This window comes from Diprion similis, chromosome 8 (assembly GCF_021155765.1).
Source record: "Diprion similis isolate iyDipSimi1 chromosome 8, iyDipSimi1.1, whole genome shotgun sequence".
Classification (NCBI taxonomy): Eukaryota; Metazoa; Arthropoda; class Insecta; order Hymenoptera; family Diprionidae; genus Diprion; species Diprion similis.
This window is the reverse complement of record NC_060112.1, coordinates 10,014,410-10,034,071: the sequence shown is the minus strand read 5'-3', so window position 1 is coordinate 10,034,071 and position 19,662 is coordinate 10,014,410. Positions and strand designations below refer to the sequence as shown.

Below are 19,662 nucleotides of genomic sequence, written 5' to 3'. Positions count from 1 at the left end.
TGCGTAATTCTTCTCGATTAGCCCTTTTTTTTACATACTTGCAACGAATCTAAAATGAAAATGATACAAGTTCATTGATTAGAACTGCACCTTCCCTTTCGAATAAATACTGAACTGACAACGAGCCCCGCTTTATTCAATTCTGAATTTTCCCATTTCATACTAATTTCCCGCGGGTGATGCAAGTGAATAACGATAATGGCATTGCCAGGGAATTTGGCTACTTGCCATATGAATCGTCTGCATTCTATTGCGGCTTCTTGAAATGATATTATAGGTATGAAATATTTTTAATGTCACAATTTATTTCCCAAAAACACAACTATCTAGCGTTAAATTGTTATATTGATTTATAACATTCGTGAGTTAATGTATACCGACGAAAATAAAGAAAAAAAAGAAAACACTTAGAAAGTAGAAAAGGTAAAAGAAAGAATACAAGCAACAAACAATTATGTACTTGATACTATGTAATATATCGGTTATTTATTTTTTTGTTTTTACAAGTATATATATATATAATAAATGCATACGCAGATAAGAACAAACACACATACACACACACACACGCAGATATATAAAGTGAAGAAAAATTATATATATACTTTATATATAGTATTGAATTCGTTTTATGTATTGAATAATTCGTATATTATTGTAATTTTTTGATGTACGTTCTATTTGAAAGTAGCCTCTTGATTAAACAACTATTATAAGATTTCTAGAATTATTACATTGTGGATTTTACTGAGATCTGCCCATATTTGAGGATGTAATAAAATACAATATATAACTAATTATAACCACACTATCTGTGAATGTTATTTTTGTATGTTGGTACAAAATTAACGCGATGTATACAACTATATAATAATTGCAAACATGGGCAGATTTTTTACACAATGAATTGTTGAGATGATTACGATTAAAACTAACAATTAGTTATTATCAAAAATTATTAATTAATTGTATACACGTTAATTACTGTCGCATAATATTATTGATTATTACATTACATAATGCTTATGTCTACATTTTGTCGCCCCTTCGGATACCTATAACTTCGGATCTAGAGAAAATAAATTTTGTTAAAATTGAGAGACGGAAATACACCATATAACGAGACATTAAAATTCGTTTTATATCTCTGAAATATGAATTTCATTAATGTTATCTTTTTTTTTGTGCGCCGTCCTCGTCAGCCTCAATAGTGCATATTTAACAAATTTGTAAATAGATCACATTGCGCTTATAAAAGAAATGATACGATATTCGCGACAATAAAAGTAACACACCGAAACTCTGAATATGCAATCACAGTGGAAAAACTGATAGGCACAAAATTTGAGATAAAAATAAGGAAAATCTGACAATTGGTTTGTTTTGAAAACTGTAAATCTGGTTTTCTTTCGTGGAATATATCCATTGATGTTTTTTTTTTTTAAAAGACCTTGCAGCAGAAGGTGCTATGTTAGGTATTTATTTTGCTGTGTGACCTACGATATTTATTTAATTATTCCCACAAAATTTGACGTCGACCGAATTGAAGACTGTCCAGTTCAAATACCGAGTTAAACAGGTTTTGTTTAAATCAAATAACGTGCGGTTGAATCAAGTGAACAAGATTAGTTAATTTCGAAAAATTTTGTTTCGCGGTGATATGGATAACCTAGACGAAAAATTTTTGGCTCCGAAAAAGACCAAAAAATGAAGGGCTAACCCCCTTTGGATTTTTGGCGAAAATTTCGATAATTTTGGAAAGTGCTACAATCGATTTTTCGTGACACTATTCTGACGTAATTTTGCGGGAGAAATCGATTAACTATCTTATAGCTTTTACAGCTAATGCTGTACATGTTATTACAATTGTTTAGGCACTTTAGTTGTTCATTTTCCATTCAATATGACATTTGAAAATGGTGAATTTTCCGTATTACCAAATCCAACAGCCGGTTATTATTGATTAGCTTCTGGTACTGTTTCCAATAGTATCAATCAATGACAAATCAATCCAGCAAAAGAATAGCATTCCGTTTGTATCGAGCGAAAATTGCATTACAAATTAGAATCCACTCTTTTTGATAATTTATCGGAATAGTCAATACAAGTGATATATAGATTTTCATTACACTTTACAGTATGTAGCCGATGTAGCACAACAAAAAATTGGTATCACTATTTTTTTTAGCAATTCTCACGCATTGATTGATCTAGTAGTTTGCACTAACACCGAGAAGTGATGTTTTTGTCATATGAAGATATTTTGTTCATAGAGATTGTCAAACATTCGCCATATGATTGCTCTAATTAGATTGTGACAAACTCAAATCGTCCAAACACTCGAGAAGAAATATTATTATGCCTGATGTACAAAGTACTATGAATAGCAGCAGAAACAATAATGAAAGAATGCTGATAAGTGAGGAATTTTGAATAATGGACATTCAGAAGCTTGAATGAATAAAATAAAATGTTTATTAAACAGCAATGTGTTCAATGCCACTTTCCACAAATACAGAGACAATTATACACAGATCGGCAATAGTCAAAGATCAAATTTCTGTAACAGAGTTGCTGTTGTATGAAATATATGGTTCTTATAATACTGTCAAAATTTCTATTATCCAGCGACATAACATGTCATCAAATAGAACTACGTGAAATTCATTACAGCTGATTGTAACATATTAGATCAGCTGCATATTCTTCCAGAGCTGGAGGAGGAATCTGGACCCCGAGATTCACCGAACAACCAAGTAACGTCGAAGGTTGCTACAAATACCCAAATATCTCACACTTTAAGTAAAACGGGATCGTTGTTTAATCTTAGCCTCATTCTCCAGGAGTGATTGTGTGAGCCGCAGATATGAGTGTGTCGTGAATGTCTTTGGCATAAGCCACCTGCGACCTTACGGTCATTAGGAACTGTGGATAGGTGAGAGCAGGACCTTCTTGTCCCGAGACAGCCTCAGTCCTGGTGGTGGCAACGGACATCGGAAGATACCTTACAGAGCTTGAATTCTGGGACAAGCATTCAATCGACGTTTTCAGATGGAGTTCTATCTGGTCGCATATCGAATAAAACTCCTCGATGTTCTTGTCGAATCTGTATTGAATGGGAACATCGATACCTTTGTAAGTTCCAACGTCGACGATGCTGTTTTGTTGCAGAGTTGAAGCTGCGGTTTTCAAGGCGATAGCGAGCGAATCTCTGAGCGGACCGACAAGGGATTTCACCTTGGATATATTATCCAATTTTTCTTGCGTGTGTTGCTGTTGTTGCGGTTGCTGTTGTTGCTGAGATTGCTGCTGTTGCTGCTGCTGTTGTGGCTGCTGCTGTTGTTGTTGTTGTTGCTGCTGCTGCTGTTGCTGCTGTTGTTGTTGTTGCTGTTGCTGTTGCTGTTGCTGCTGCTGTTGAGCTTGGGGTATTTGGGGGTTAGGTTGCGACATTTGTCCTAATCCCATTTGTCCTGGCTGTGGAATTTGCGATATATTCATGTCGCAGTAACGTCACGACGCTCAACTCCTTCTTATTAATCGAATTGTAGTCACTCAAGTCCAATGACGAAAAATGAGCGAATGCTATAAAGAAGTAAATCGACGAACGACGAGAATGCCTCAGACGTCACAGTCGAGAATCGACGATCCTGTAATGTAATTCGTAAACACAATTCTGACAGAAACGTTACGGAGGCACAAGGAAGCTGAGAGCACCGATGTCGACAACGCCGTTCCCCTCCTTACCGTCACTCGGTAATACAGGTACGCTTATTTTCGTTGTAAAATATTGTCTAGATTTCTGTGGGAAAACTCGTTTCATTAGGAAAACTAACCGTTTTGATAGATTCCTAAATCTATACATATATTCGTGTGAGTTTTCTCAATTTTCTGGCTAGTCTAATGAATCCTAGACATGCGATCTAGATTAGTTCTGATATCCATTGGTTTTTTTTTATCTGGCAGATGACGCCACTCTTCCCGACGGAAGAGGCGTTGCGTCAGGAACTGAAGACTGACAAGTGTTATATATTTTGTTGCCATTATTTTTAATAATAATTCAATGTTACATGCATACATATTTGCTAATCTTGTTCCAGATATAAGCAATTCTGAATCATATCCGTGTTATGTCAGTGGATATACCTGCATCGAGAAAAAGGATCAAATGGAACGTGGAAAATTCCGAATTCATCCCGACACTAGAATCAACCACGGCATTCGATTCCCACAATTCACAAGAGTGAACTGAACTACGTGAGCAATCAGCGTTTTTTTTTACCGTCGGTTTCCCCAGTATACGGGCTATCTGATCTGAATCAACGTCAGATCGAACTCGAACGTATAATACACCTGCGTTAATCAAACTGAAGACAAACAAAGCTTTACGGTCTTCGAATCATCGACGATAATACACCGGCATATATTACGATATTCTCAGTTATGCCCACAGATTATGATTGAAGATTTTGATAGCTTAATAAGCTACTAATTATTTGCATGCAAGTTGTTACTATCTATTATACTTGCGACGTTTACTCTCTAGTGAATCATCGCGTTCAGTAGTTTATTTGCAGTATTTTAGTACATTGCATTTTCTGTACCTCCTAATCTCTACATTGAAAAAATAAGGAACTTAATATAATTATATTTATCAATCGGTACATACAGAACACAAAATAAATAGCGTAAACCCCCCACATCGAAGTGAACATTTTGTATTTCAACGGTTTAAATTATACTCGAGCATAATTTGATCAGAACTTGATGTCGTAACCTTGATGTAGAATAACGTTTCCAAAAACGAAGACTCAATTTAACTTTATCTTATTTTACAATACTCGTCTCTTACATATATATATATATTTTGATAACATTCAATTATTCGCAATACTGAAATGAATTCAGTAGCCAGAAAATATCTGTCCTTTAATTCAAACTAGACCATGCAGATAAACATAAGTTATACAAGTTCGAGGTGAATTTGAGTACCGCAAATTGTATCATGAGCGTTACGTAAATGACAATGGATATGGAAAAAGTGCGAAAATTTTTATGAATAGCGAGAATTCCCGAATAGCCTGCATCAGAATCCGGTTGCGGTTTTCTGCATATGAAATTGGGGAAAAGAGGCGAACAAGACAATTCGGCGGGCGTTGCACTCTGCTAGTCGCACCTTGGCCCGACACTGCGTCGAGCGGAGAAATAGCGAATGACAAGGGGGGGGGGGGAGGCTGGATGGGTCGGCACGAATCATGGGTTGAGGGGGGGGGGGGGGGGGGGGGGGGGATAGGCTGGCGAGGTGAGCGTTAGTTCGCAGCGAAAACGCCACGAGCGCTACGAGCCATTCCCTGTCATTCCCTCAGAAGCACTCGAAACGCGCGGACAGTGGATGAGGGTTTGCGGGCGGGCAGCAAGTCGACGAATTTCGTATCGTACCAAGGAAGGAAAGATATTGGGATAAACTGTAGTAGCAATCGAATCAGTGAGCGTTCGCGTATATCGGGCAACGCCGATGCATTTGTGATTATTAGGGAGTGATCTTGTGCCAATAACAGTGTTTCTATGCATCGAGTTAATATGTGAATGAATCACCGCCACCTTATTTCGTGCGCGTTCGTTTGGTAGGTTTATTTGTTATATCGATTTCATTGAACCAGGAAATTGTAGTGTTCGGGGTATTTTCTCTTATGAAAAAATTTTGTGTGAAACTTGTAACGAACGAATTATCTAAACGGAACTAGTTATCGATTATATCGGAGGCAGCACCGTCAACCATTGATATTATACATCATCTTTTGTTTTATTGCTTCTCGTTCATTTGTTTTCTGTTTACTTTTCACTACTTCTTTGTATAGTTCTACTTTATACGTACGAGGCGGTGTAATGTTGTTACTGAATTTTTACCGGTAACTTATTCATCGACAAAGGAGAAGCGTAAAGTAACGCGAGGATTATTTTACCGGTACATATCGAGTCGATTGATGTCGACGGTACTTTGTACTTTGTCGTTTCAAATGGGACTAAATATCGGCGAGATTCGTGTGTAAACGATTTATTAACGCGCGGAGTCAACCGCCATCACCGAGCGATAGGCGATTGTTTGTTTACCTCGTCGCGTTAGCATTGCAATTGATCGATCGAGTGAAGCGCCTGGCGAGGGATCCGGAACGTCCATATTCTCCATACGCGTCGTAATTTTTCAACAACAATAGAATGGAGTAATATAAGAGGAAAATCGGGTGAACTAACGAGTGTCGTCTGTCCTAAGGTAAAGAAGAGTGCGCGGTATTAGCGGTAAGATTAAATTTACGAAAAGTGATCATCGTGGCGCGCTTCTTCTGAAATAATAATAACGCACCGCATAACATAACTTTACGTGGGTAAAGCTCGATGCGTTTTTCGATTGAATATGCGTCGGACGGGGTCATCGGTGCGTCGTAGGTCGTAGAACGTCGTTATCAAGATCATCATCATCATCATCATCATCATCATCATCATCATCGTCGTCGTCGGCATCAAAGAAACTTTACACTCTTCGATCAGGCAAGACCGCATCATCCTCCTGCGGACAAAAGACGCCAGCGCTGCCCGACGTCCTTCTCTCTTCAAACGCAAGGTAGGTAAAAGATGCTTTTGCTTGATATTTATTCACGCGGGCCGCCGCCGCCGCCGCCGCCGGCTGCGAGTAGAGAGAGGTAAGGAAACCGGCATTCTCACGCAGACGATGCACATGTGCGTTGTTGGGTCTTAAGTCCCAGCCCAGCCATTCCATTCCATTCCATTCCATTCCATTCCATTCCATTCCAGAGCCCGTGAGCTCCCTGCGACCCCATCGCATCGCCCGCAGCGAAAGTCGTCGGGATCGTCCATTTCGACCGTTGCGCGCAGACATTAAACCAGTCTCTCTGAGAGGCTGAACCGGTATCGCTGATTTTATTTTCTCGTATGATAAATTGTCCAACCATATTCCGGGAATAGTAATGACGATTGAAAACGAACGAACGAAGGTGCCAAAGAATGTTTTACCCTGTTTAAATATATATTACAGGAACAAAAAGTTCTACCCTTGATATCGTCGATATAATACCGTTGACGTTCGGACGAATTGTAAAGACCTTTGTTTTGAATTTATACAAAGGAAACAGTTGGTCAATATTCTGAAGCGGAGAGGCTGCAAAGCTACTGGGTTTTTGGTCATTGAATGTACACGATACTCCTCGTTAACCCAGTTGAAAAACTCTCGTTCTTTGTTATTCGCATTGCAAGTTTATGCTTGTGTTACAAAGCTGAAGCTAGCAGCCAAACGTTCTGTTCATTTGAATAAGGCAGTGAAGTCCGAGAATTAAAATTCTGTGAAATAACTTGAATGCCCATCACTTTTATAGAATTATAAGGATAAAAATGAACTGCGTTTTTATATTTTCAAAAAGTGTATCACGTTTCGCTGCTAACTCTTAACTGCCAGCTGCAGCTTCATCCTCATGCTTTTGTCGATCAATTCTAATCTTAGATATGTGATAACTTTTTAAACAAGTTTAGAATATTCTTTCTTTGATATATCTACAGATCTCCGGATAGTAAGCAAGTAGAAAAGGACTAAATAACAAGCGAGAACCGCACACATATCTGGCTCGTCTGGATTTAATGTGTTACAGTTTATTTCGTTAGTAAATAGATTATCTACGAGAACCGTCTGAAATAGATTTTCCTTTTCAATCTGTTCGGTTATTCAAATAATTTTGTGTACACAAGCGTACCGTATTTTTTGAAACTTTTGAAAATAAACGTTACACTATACTTTAACAAAGTTATAATAATAAAATATGTTACATACGTATAATATTCATTCAAATCAGTCTTTTTTTTCTTCTAATGTCTCGTCGAAAATCTACTTAGGAATTTCATTTATCATTAAAAATTGACGATATTGAAGTTTTTAATATATTTTTATTCAACTAATTCTTTTATTTCAACACGTATAAACATAATGAATATCAAAGAATACTTTTATATATCCAGCGGCGTCCGTACACGCCATATGAGATTTTATTCGCATGCAGAACCTAATCGCATTTTCGTTGAGATTACGTTTTTCGAAATGCGGTTTAATTATCTTTTCGTCAATGCAGACTGAAGGCTTTATTGCCTGACGAGAGAACACGAGAGAGAGATATATATATAGAGATAGAGATAGAGAGATAGATAGAGAGTGACAAACGTGTGCTGTAATATGCGATACGTCTATACTATAGAGTATGACTTACACTGGGACTGGGTACATTATTATATCTATGCATACTGCAGGCATCATCGAGTTATGTATGTACATACGGACGATACGTTTAACGACAGTAAAGAGCCTCGCACCATTGCGAGTATGTATAAACGAAATTATCCGATCACTTATAAATACAATCGACCAAGCGAGGCCGCATTATGCAGCCAGACGCGCCGTTGTTTGCATAAAATTATATTTGCGTGTATATTCCGTCAATTATTCCGCCGCCTCTGCATGACGTTGCTCGAAAGTGCTGTGATGGTCAGAGCTCGCCAAATCGAGGAAGAAAGAAAGAAATTAACAATAACACGTGGTTTATATACCGTATCGAAATGTATGTATGTACATAATAAATCACCCAAAAGTAAATTACATAAATAATACCGGGATTAAACTAGTTTTTAATCAATAATTGATAAAAAATTAACGATATTTTTTTTCTCCGCTTTTTCGCACCAATATTTTCATTACAGACTCTAAATCTGATTGCGAAAATACGACTCTCTCTAGTGCGCATGCACCCTCAAGTAAGTCTCGCCTGGCACGAGACGCACACTTGCTGGTAAAGGTGACGTTGATTGCGAGTATTTTGTGGCTTAAGATGCGCGTTATTTCCTTCACCCAGATTTATTTTCATATTAGCTTTTTTTTTTTTTTTTTTTTCTAGTTGCGTTTCAGGGACAATCTGGGCAAAAAGAGAATATCCAACGACTCTGCAGTTTACTTTACGCCTGTAAAATTAATTTGTAGAAATATTTTAAACCTGTTGCGATGCGATTATTATGCAAAAAGATTGTTTACATGCAAGAAATTATTCGCTACCTCAATAGGAACCTTAAACGATGTCGAAATTTGGAATGCTTCCGCAATATATAAATTCAAGTTGACGATTATGAGTGAATAAAAAAATATATAATCTGACACAATATATAAAATAACTTTGCTTGATAAAATGAATTTTTATTTGACATATGTCGTCACACACTTATCATTTTTGTTTCAACGGCTTAATATTACATTTTGTACTTACATATTATACTGCAGTTTTGTTTGCATGCACATTTTATACACACATTCATATCTTTTCCGACGTTATGCGAGATTAGCATTCATGTAATACACTTTCACATCAACAAGCCGTGGGAAATGTTATTTTGTTCTTATCTTTGCCTGATAATTAGTATCTCCTCCGGAATATACCGAATCCGATCGAATCATTTCGTCATTTTGCATCACGTGGTCGGTCATCGAGGAGAAATTCTGATAAAAATTCAAGAAGATATATATATATATATATATATTTATAAGACCATGAACTGGTAATGAAATATCATGCCATCCGAAGTCTGCGAATATTCGCAAGGAGTTATAATAATAACAGTAATAATAATGATAACCTGACTCGAATGAACATTCACCAAAAATTGTTGAAAAATAGAACTTTTAAGAAATAGAATCGATATAATTAGAAAAATATCTCATCGAAACAACAACGACAAGTTTCATACGAGAAATAAAATCGCTCTCGTTGTTATTGAAACGATAGAAAAAAAATATTTTTGCAGATGATAATCGATTTCATTGTCGTAAGAAAATTTTGCACTTATTGTTAAATGAAAAAGAACGTTATCACTTTCATTCGCTGCGGAAAATGACAGGGAAAAGATAAAATATTCAAGTAAGCAACTCAATTATGTCAGAATGAAGATAAAAAAATTTTTGTGTCAGCTGATGAAATTATTCATCCGAGTCTTCATTCAAAAAAAAAAAAAATTAATTGCAGTTTGGCGTTGCCTTGCCTTGCCTTGGCTTCGCTTGGCTTGGCTTGGCATATGCATGTGTGTAAATCCACATTTCCGCATGCATCAGCATTCGTACACGCAGTACAGACTGCAGCATAGGCTTGCTTCTCTCGTCGTTCGCTCCCTCCTTTGGGTATAAAATACATATATACATACGCGTCTATAATACGTACACATAATCTTTTCCTTGTACATTTTCTTTCGTTTCCTTCCACCGGCCGTTAGCCGTTCGTTTACGGCCCTATAATCCTCGGCGCCATCTGCAAGACAAGAACCCTCGTGAGCCTCAAGGCTTGATGAGACGAGTCTTAAGCCTGCAGGGCCCCAAAGCCGAACACCGTTTGTAACGTGGGATACGCAGTGTATTGCGCTTAACGCACAACGTATGACGTCGAGTTGCATAATCGATTTGTTAATTAGTGAAGTACCGAGATGTTGAAATCAACTCGATCGTTTAACGTTGCTTGGGATTTTCTTTCTTCTTCATTTAATATGCTGAAGTTGGTTACGTTACTGTCACGCTTTATTTTGAGGAAAAACTGTTATTTCGCGACTTTAGAATTGTTTGAAATTCATATTTCTTTAAAGGCACATATGAAGCTTGAAAGTACTGAATTTCTTTACAATATTTTGTTACAATAACCTTAACAACTTCAACCTCATTTTCATTTATTATAATCATACTTGTCGTTAGCAATATTCTAAACTCAACGTCAGTAATGCTTTCCGGATCCTTCTACTCGTAACAAAGAAGAAGTGTTTTTACATCGTCCAGTTCCATTTACCCGAGGAGTTTAAGGAGTTGCCCCGGTCGATTCGACGTTTCTCGTATACACATATTATCTCCGAACATTCGACCAACCATTTTCCATAAACTGCTCTCAGGGGATTATTTTCAACAGTTTGATCAGTATAAATTTTGCCTATTATAATCCCGACTACAGTAGTATTGCCATCCTAAACTCGATTACAGACATCGTAATGTTACGATGATGGGTACCTAACCCTGCATCCGCGACAAGTTTTATTGTCCATGGCATGGTGGGTGGGTGGGTGGGTAGGTACGCACCGCAAAACCTTCGTCAGCATGTATGGATACAGCAGAGCACAGCACGGCATGGCATGGCATGGCATGGCATGGCGAGAATAATTCACGTAGTCGGACAAGCGAGGCGAGGGGAGTATAACGAGGCCGGGCGTGTAGGGTCACCGACCGTCTTATCGTACTTTGAGTAAATATCTTTGACGTACTTGAAACGTATTTGCATACGTTAAACCACCCGATATGTGAAGCGTAGGTACTATGCCTATACTTTCCGGCCTGACATCCTGACTTCTTTCTTTTTACCTCCGTTAACCTGGCTATGCCGATATACCGCAACAAGTAAATATAAATCGGTGAATTAGTCGCTAATTAGACGCTTTTTAATTGCGGGAAAAAAATTATTTCGCTCCAGCCGTTAAAAAAAAAAAAAAAAAAGAAAGAAATAACAAAATTTCCTCAACCAATCATTGCGCAAAACTGTTTGCACGTACGTGAATTTGTTAATATAACGACGGTTGAATTATTCGCTAATTAGTCACTGACGGTAGACGTTAGTCCCATTTTTACGAAACCACCCCTTCCCCGGAAATTTTACCCCAAACTTCGAAAAATCAAATTGTACAGCCGAAAGTTTAGAATAAGTTTGGCTTCCGTATGACAAGGGCCTCGGTCTTAGAGCCACGAAAATTGTATTCTTGCCCAGGGGTGGAATTTTCAGGTAGGGGCTGGATCCGGTAAGTGGGACCGACGTCTCTCTAAGCAGCGACTAATTAGCGAATAATTCACACTTCGGTATACTAAGAAATTTACGTACGGACGAAAAGTTTTGCACAACCATTGGCTGGGGGGTAGAAGATCAAGGTGAGGGTGGTTTTAGGAGGTTGAACGATTGATTACCGAATAAATCTGACGTTAGAATTTCCCGGATTCATCTTCATTTGCACTATTTTTCCTTCGTGGCGATGTCAGCTTAATACTAAGCTGAGTCTGACGCGTTTTTTTTTGTTTTTTATTTTTATCAAAAACGGCTGTAGCGAAAAAAATTGTTTTTCCGCAATTAAAAAGCGTTTAGTTAGCTACTAATTATCCAATTCGTGTTTACTTGTTTTGCTATATATCGGCAAAGCCAACTTTGCGCAGGTTTTTTCTTTCTGTAATTGCAGACGTTGTGCCTTCTTGTATGAGACATCAATTTTGTGAAAACGAGATGAACTGTGTTCCTCATCTACGTTTGCTAGTGAGAATTCGATGTAGGTATCAACGGTTGACGACAAGCTTCTTACAATTTTAGATAATCCGAAGTGTACCGAACGTCAAGTAACTTCTGCTTCGTGAAAAACGTGGCGTGCGGGGACGGGACGCCAGAAAAGAGAATCCGGATGCTCGAAATAACCTGCCTGTACCAGCGATAGGTACATACTTACTAAACGTTCGCACAGGAAGAGGTTACATATGTACGACCTCCGTACGTACAAATACGGATATAATACGTGTAATAAAATCGTGCAATCATCGTCATTTTGACGTTGGCTTTACGACGTGCCCTTGCTTCTTGATGCTCGCAGTTTATTTTATAAACCTTCATACAGACGTAGATTTCGATGCTCATGATTTTTTAAGTTGCGGCATTAGTCCGTGTAGCCGCTGAGCTTCTGTAGGACGGTGTGAACTTCAGTGTTGTGAAATCCGAACCTACGAGAAGAATGTTTCTGTATCACAGTACCTACCTTAAAGTAGTGTTTTTTTTTCTTTTTTTTTTTTTTCATATCTATTCCCCTAACGGGGTGAAAAAACACCCCAATCATGTAAAGTGTACCTCTCGGGTATATCATATTGACAAGGGTCCTATAGGGTCACATTTTCTTCGTTTTTTAACAAAGAGTCACGTGGGCGAAAAAACTTTTTTCGTAAATTCTAAAAAAAAGTGGTCAGACGAAACCGTGGTCGAGTTGAAAACGTAAGCTGTTCTCTCGGGCTGGGAAATTTAAATTCCCGTGGGGTTGTTTTTTCACAAACAAACACACACACACACACACACACACACCGTTAACTTTCTAGGGTTGAATGTGGTCATTATCGAATGTCGTTGCTGTTCCCATGGGCTGAAATATCTCTCAAAATAAATAATAAAAAATAGATTGAAACTCGAGCCTTTCATATATTTGAGTTATACAAGTTCTACTCAAAACCCCATCATCAATTTTTCTCTTTGAATAACATATATACAAGTTTTTTTTTTAGCACCTCGGGTTAAACGGTTTCCCAAAACACCTTCGGTAGGGTTTTTGCTACGCATTTTTTAAAACTATTTGGAGATATTTCAGCCCGTAATAGTAACGAAATTCGATAATGACCGAATTAAGCTACTTCTTGTCGATTCTGCATGTACCATTGCTTCCACGGCATGTCCAAGCTTAGGCGGTGCCGCAAGGCAGTACACCAGCCTCGCCGCCTCATACGGTACACTAAAAACCTGATGTTTGGTATTATGTATCGTTCTTTCGTTCGTTCGTTCGTTCGTTCGGCCAAGTAATCTCTCCACCACGGCACGAAGCTTCGTTGCGAACGGAACAGAACGAGGGCTGCTGCTGCTGCTGCTGCTGCTTCTGCCCGGGTGATGGCGAAGGAGATGAGAGCGACGCGATCTTCGTGGGCTCAGAGGGGAGGCTGGCAGAAGAGGGATGCTCGCGTTCACACGCACACACACACGCTTATATACACACCTTTATATAGCATCGCGAGCAGCCCGCGTTCAGAGAAGAAGAAGTAGAAGTAGAGGATGAGGAGGATGAGGGGGGAGGAGGGGGAGGAGGACTTTACCGACGTGCTCCATGGCGGACGACAGGGTGAAGGGGAGCAGGGGGAGGTGGTCTCTTCCCTCTTCCCTCTGGCCTCTCGCGTTCCTCCTCCACCTCCTCTCTTTTCTTTTCCTATTTCGTTTCCCTCCCCCCTCGATCCTCCCGCTCAGCGTTGCCGTCCCGTTTCTCTCGCACCTCTGCCTGCCAGCCTGCTTGCTTGCTTGCTTGCTTGCTTGCCTGCCTGGTGCGGCTCAAGCTCGTTCAATACTCGAGAGAGAAGCCAGCCAGCCAGCACAGCTCTTGCACGAATCGCGCGACCCACAACCGAACTTTTGTCGGACCCCGAGTCTCTCTCTCTCTACCTGACTCACTGCAACTGGGACAAAAAGCGATGGGTGTTTCGTAAAAGGGATGCATGGAAGCGAATCGGAAATAAGAAAAAAGAGATGAATACTATACACTCGGGTTTTTTGGTAAACAATGCTGGCGATGGACTTTGCAGGCTGTAGAATCCTTAATTGTACGTGATGCTTGTCTTGGAATTATTTCTCAACGCGATTGTGGTCTACGAAAAGTTTCAAGAGCACGAGCCTCACGTCTTCCGGTCTATCGTGCTTCATCGAAAATTCGAACCTTCGCTATACTTAGAGAGAAATTTCAATCCTTGTATGGTTGCTGGAATATTTTAGTGAAACGGTGTCGTTTACATAATAACCCTATAAGATATATTGGTGGAGATTTAAGGAAATTGGGTTTAAGTAGTTATTAAGTATGATTGTAATCGTAAATACTACATTTTATTGTTATTGCAACATTAAATCTGTTCTCTTTGTCGGTTGCGGTAGGCAAACCGGAGGAACGATCCGATAGCTTTGTTTGTTTGTTTTAATCGATGATTCTCCGGATGGTGGAGAAGATTCCGAAATTTATACAAATCTATCATAATTTTGACTTTACTGAGTTGGTGTTGTTGAAATCCGGCAAATTATCGCGAAGATTTTTAATGAGATGATAATTTGATTGCCGTATTGTATTCGAAAATCACTTTGAAATGTTGGGATTTTTATATCGTAATATGCTTCATGTCTCTCTTGGAATTTGATTCAGAAACTGAGTAGAACGTATGAGCACATGTATAAGTGCAACGTAATTTTGAGAGATTTCTTAAACTGACATGAGATTCTTCATTGAAGAAGCAGCTACTTAATTACATATAATACAGACAACGACTTGTTTATTTCGGAAGTTACTCAATCTTGTGGAAAGTAATTCGGCTGAAGACAAAACAGATGTTGGTCGAAAAGGGTGGAATATTTTTACTGCATTTCACGTTATTTTTTCTTAACGTGAATTTATATTTCGATTTTGTACGATTTTGTTTGAATGAAATTGTCGGGTTATTGTTTTTATATTTTCTAACGATTAGTAACTTGAGAAAATACATTACGTATAGTTGAAGATAGTCGAAACTCGTAAACATCATTTTCCATAAATATGTAAGAAATATTTTGGCATTTTTAAATTTATGATTCGTGGCTGAAAACATGAATAAAAAAAAAGTAGATAAATAACGATCACCCTGAATCTAATCAATTTGCGATACAGAAATAATTAATGAGTTGAAAATCCGCGTCTGTAGTTAATTATCATTAATTTCTTTGCAAAATCTTCGAGACTGTATTTGAACAAGTTTTCGAGTCTGAATTTCTACAATATAGCCTGCATGTGATGGAAGAAAAATTTAACGATAAAATGACATAAAAACACGTTGAAATAAAATCGCTAGCATATTCTACAGCTCTTTAGAATAAATAAAGAACTTGGATTTGTATAACATCAGTTTTTTAATGCCGCATTAGGATTTATCGAATATCAAACAATAACGAAGTCGCAAAGTACGTAACAAGTTTGTCGTAAAAAAAAAAAAAAAAACCGCATCGTTATAACGACTTAACGAGCTTCAACCTGACAGTAAAAGAGAAATATTTTTAACATCTCGTTAATGGTTTGTAAGCGATCCCATCCATATCTTACGACTTACAAATCGCGATTATGGATGTGACATATGTAAGCGATCGATCGCATCTTATTTGTAGCTCAGGGCGGGCAAAAATCCGGGGTTTTTTTTTTTTCCCTCCAGGTTCCCAAAAAACTATTTTTTTTTTTTTTATGGAGAATATTTCCCTGTGAAACACGGATAAAATACGTTTGTCAATACTTAACAAACACATGTAATTCTAGAAATATACCTACGCTTTTCATCTTTCGTCAAAAAACAATATTCGAAGAGAAATTTAAAAAAAAAAAAAAAAAATTTTTTTTTTCTCACACCGGTTATTTTCACGGTGAGTTTTTTCGATTTAGAACCAACGGTTTTAATTAGATCGACAAAAATTGAGCTCACCCTGATTAATAAAGCTCGAACGTACGTGCAGTTAGAGTTACGGAACTGCATGAATATACACTTACACATTACAATATTATTGAGAAGCCTCGTCGCCCGGAACGATTCCGAAAAAAAGTTCCCGAGCTCCGGATAGGTAGGGAGGTTGGTTGGCTGGTTGGCTGGTTGGTTGGTTGGTTGTTTAAAAAAGTTTCGCCCGAGCGGCGTACGTACGGAATCGATTCGACGGTGGGAAGGGTGCGCGATGCCGTTCGCCCAGGGGCGGGAAGGGGCCGAGGGGGTGGGGGGTCAAGGGGGCGGAGGGGACATGGCCTTAAGAATCAATCCTGGCTTCGGCCATCTGCCATCCTCGTAGCCGGGGTCGCTGGCGTTTCGGACGACGATGCCGCAAAAATTCACTCCCCCCCCCCTGCTTTCTTTCACTCACAAACACTGTAGCGGCATCGTTTACACACACACACACACACACACACACACACACATTTTGATTGCGTGTCTTTACCGCGGCAGGTAGGCAGGTAGGTACGCTGGCAAAAAGTGGGTACCTACCAGGGTAACACTGATCATGCCTTACGTAAACTGGTGGTAATACCGCTGTGATTGCCTGAAACGCGAAGTAAATTAATGGCCGATATAAATATACACGGGGGAACAATTACTGCATGGTCTTGACTTCATAATCGTTCTGGTATTAGTATTAGCTATGTGCTAGTAAATGGGATGTTTTACACACTGTGTGAGAAAAAATACTTCTTAAAGAGGTTAGGTTAGTATAAGTTGAGAAGAAAATACTTTTTCAGATTCGTTTTTTTTTTATACGAGACGATGATTGTTAGTCGTATTTATTATTGGGTTTTTATCGTTAATTGTTATTGTATTCGTTAGATACGATGAAAGGAAATACTGGAATTTTAAAGAAAAGTTTGGATAGCGATGTTACATTTCAAACTTCGGTTCAAAATTTGGTCGGTTTGAGGAAGGTTTTAATCGTTATACTCAGAAGACTATTTTCTATACATTCATTGTATTCATTTTTCTTTCATCAAGTTGGCTTGAGTGAATATTCAATTTTACAAAATTGCATCAATGTTGGTTACGATCGACAAATGGCAATATTGAGTTGAATATTGAAAAAAATAAATTATAATCTGATACTGTGACTTGATAGAATATATTATAGGCTTCAAAATGTAATCAGCACACTTGGATTTAAATCGAACGATTCTACTAAATTTCGAAGAATTTTGAAGTGATTTGAAATAAGGCTTTGAAATCTGAGCTCTTGTTTGTAATTCCAGTAGTTTTTACTTTCATATTTTCAAAGAGATCATTGTAGCTATCTCGTAATAAGAAAAACTTCTTAGGGTTTATTTCTATTTCATTCCATTCCATTATTTTTGCTGACGGAAAGTCCTGAAGGTTGTTACACGAGTGTGCCGCATTATCAGTATATTTAAGGTTTTATCACGTGAGAAATAGAGGAAAAGTAAAATATTGCAGCGCCTGGAATTTACAGCAATTGTGGTAAAATCTAATTGCTGAATTGTAATTATATTTAATTTCTACATTTTTCTTCTTTTTCTTTTTTCTACACGTTAGTTAAGAGACGATGCTGAAAGTATCATCTGATTGAAGTTAGTAACGTTACTGTATAAACGATGCACGTTCCGGAAAAATCTTTACCTCCCACCATTAAAATTGTCTAAAATTTTGCAAACCATAATACACGCATATTCTTCGAAAGCCAACTATTTGAAAGTCATTCTAAAAATATAAAATAATGAATTTCTTCCTGATATTTCGTGACTTTAACGTTACTTACACTTAAACCTCGTGAAATTTCCCTTTCCTCGTGAAAATTTATACGGTAAGAACGCTGGGACGCGTTCGAACGAGAAATAGAGGCGCATGTAAGGTATAAACGCGTTATAAAGATGGTGGAACGAGCGAGGAGACGAGGACAAAGCCGAAAGGCCGAACCAGTTTGCGCGCGCTTCTCAGAGTTCTTCTTCGCTGTTGCAACAGCATCATGCAGTGAAAACGGGAGAGTAAAGAAAGATGATTCGAACGAAAAGACTGCCGTTCGAAGCCATCCGGCATGTGACACAAATTACACTGCGAGTATAAATGACGAGGTAAAACATGAGTAGGCACGCATATATGGGTCATTCCACAAACTGTCAGGTTGTAGCTTGTCAGGGCCAATATTATTCTTCTTCATTTTTCATTATTTCTTCAAACCTCTGGACGGAGAGAAATTTCTAACTGTGGATAAATTGATGATAATGCAATAAACAGTCTTGTTTGATTAAAATAATTTAATCGACTGTGAAGGAACAGATTAAACGTTGCAATAAATAGAAAATAATCATATTAAATATTTACTCTCGTTGAATTCTTGAGAATAATATATTCACAAATTAAACGACTGTACGACGTTGACAGTGTCTAAAATTTTGTCAAACACGCATTGAATAAATAACTTTGCGTATACTGTAATGGGTGTCCACAAAAGTAGGAGGAAAGGTAAATCAAAAATTCAGAACCTAGGTTATAAATTTGACAATAAATCGTTGATGAACAAATTTTACGCGATATTTAATTCGTCGTTATTTGAACGGCTGAGGATGAATCGATGTGCAAGAAGTCAGTCAGGGGGTGCAAAGAAAGAGAGCGATGGTCTTGCAACGACGATGAGCGGCGATCATGGCCGGAAGTGAGTAGTCGTTAAAACCTCTGAACATGAAATACAGGTGTGTTTCTTTTCTTCGGTATATTAAACATGAAACGCATCGTTGTGAAGATGGAGTCACGGCATAAGAAAGGCGCTGCGTGCTGCCCGGATCCTGAGTATTTACTGAAAATAATACCTACCGGTATTATACATATAGTTAGAGGTACCTACGTATGTAGATGCATATAAGCCGAGCTGATGTATGCGCGATGGATGGATGGATGCATGGATGGATGGATGGATGGCTAATTGTAGTAAGCCTTGAGGAAAACCGATCCGCGCCGGGCAATTACTGTATATATACTTATGCATGTGTGGAGGTATACCTGACATACTCACGTATGCATACGTTTTGATAAAAAGAAGGAAAAAAAAAAAAAAAAAAAAAAAAACTCGCGGCACGCTGAGAAATAACACGACAAGCAACGTGTACGAAAAATAAGAATGGGAAAAATCGTGGAGGTTATGTAACCAGAGACTTGAGGGGGGAGGAGGGATGTTTTAAAGGACAATTGCAAGAATTAATGTGGGTTGATAGAAATTGCGAGGTTGATGATCGTTACGTTAGTGCAGCGATGCGGTTTCAGGGAAAATCTTTGAG

The 19,662-nt window shown here is 38.3% G+C and overlaps 2 protein-coding genes across 2 annotated transcripts in view; one reads left to right on the top strand and one right to left on the bottom strand.

Moving 5' to 3' along the window:
* Positions 1 to 2,571: 2,571 nt before the first annotated feature.
* Positions 2,572 to 3,638, bottom strand: LOC124408509 (mediator of RNA polymerase II transcription subunit 29-like). Its single transcript, XM_046885474.1, has one exon. The coding sequence runs from the start codon at positions 3,496 to 3,498 to the stop codon at positions 2,833 to 2,835; it is 666 nt and encodes a 221-aa protein (XP_046741430.1). The 5' UTR covers positions 3,499 to 3,638; the 3' UTR covers positions 2,572 to 2,832.
* A 2,810-nt stretch (positions 3,639 to 6,448) lies between these two features.
* Positions 6,449 to 19,662, top strand: part of LOC124408517 (bromodomain adjacent to zinc finger domain protein 2B-like) — a 103,883-nt gene continuing 90,669 nt past the window's right edge. Inside the window, exon 1 of the mRNA XM_046885483.1 lies at positions 6,449 to 6,615. The gene's annotated coding sequence lies outside the window, so the exon portion shown is untranslated. The remainder of the gene's footprint in view (positions 6,616 to 19,662) is intronic.

Excerpts from the sequence above, each read along its gene's own strand:
- LOC124408509 (XM_046885474.1), bottom strand. The coding sequence starts at position 3,498 with ATGAATATATCGCAAATTCCACAGCCAGGACAAATGGGATTAGGACAA.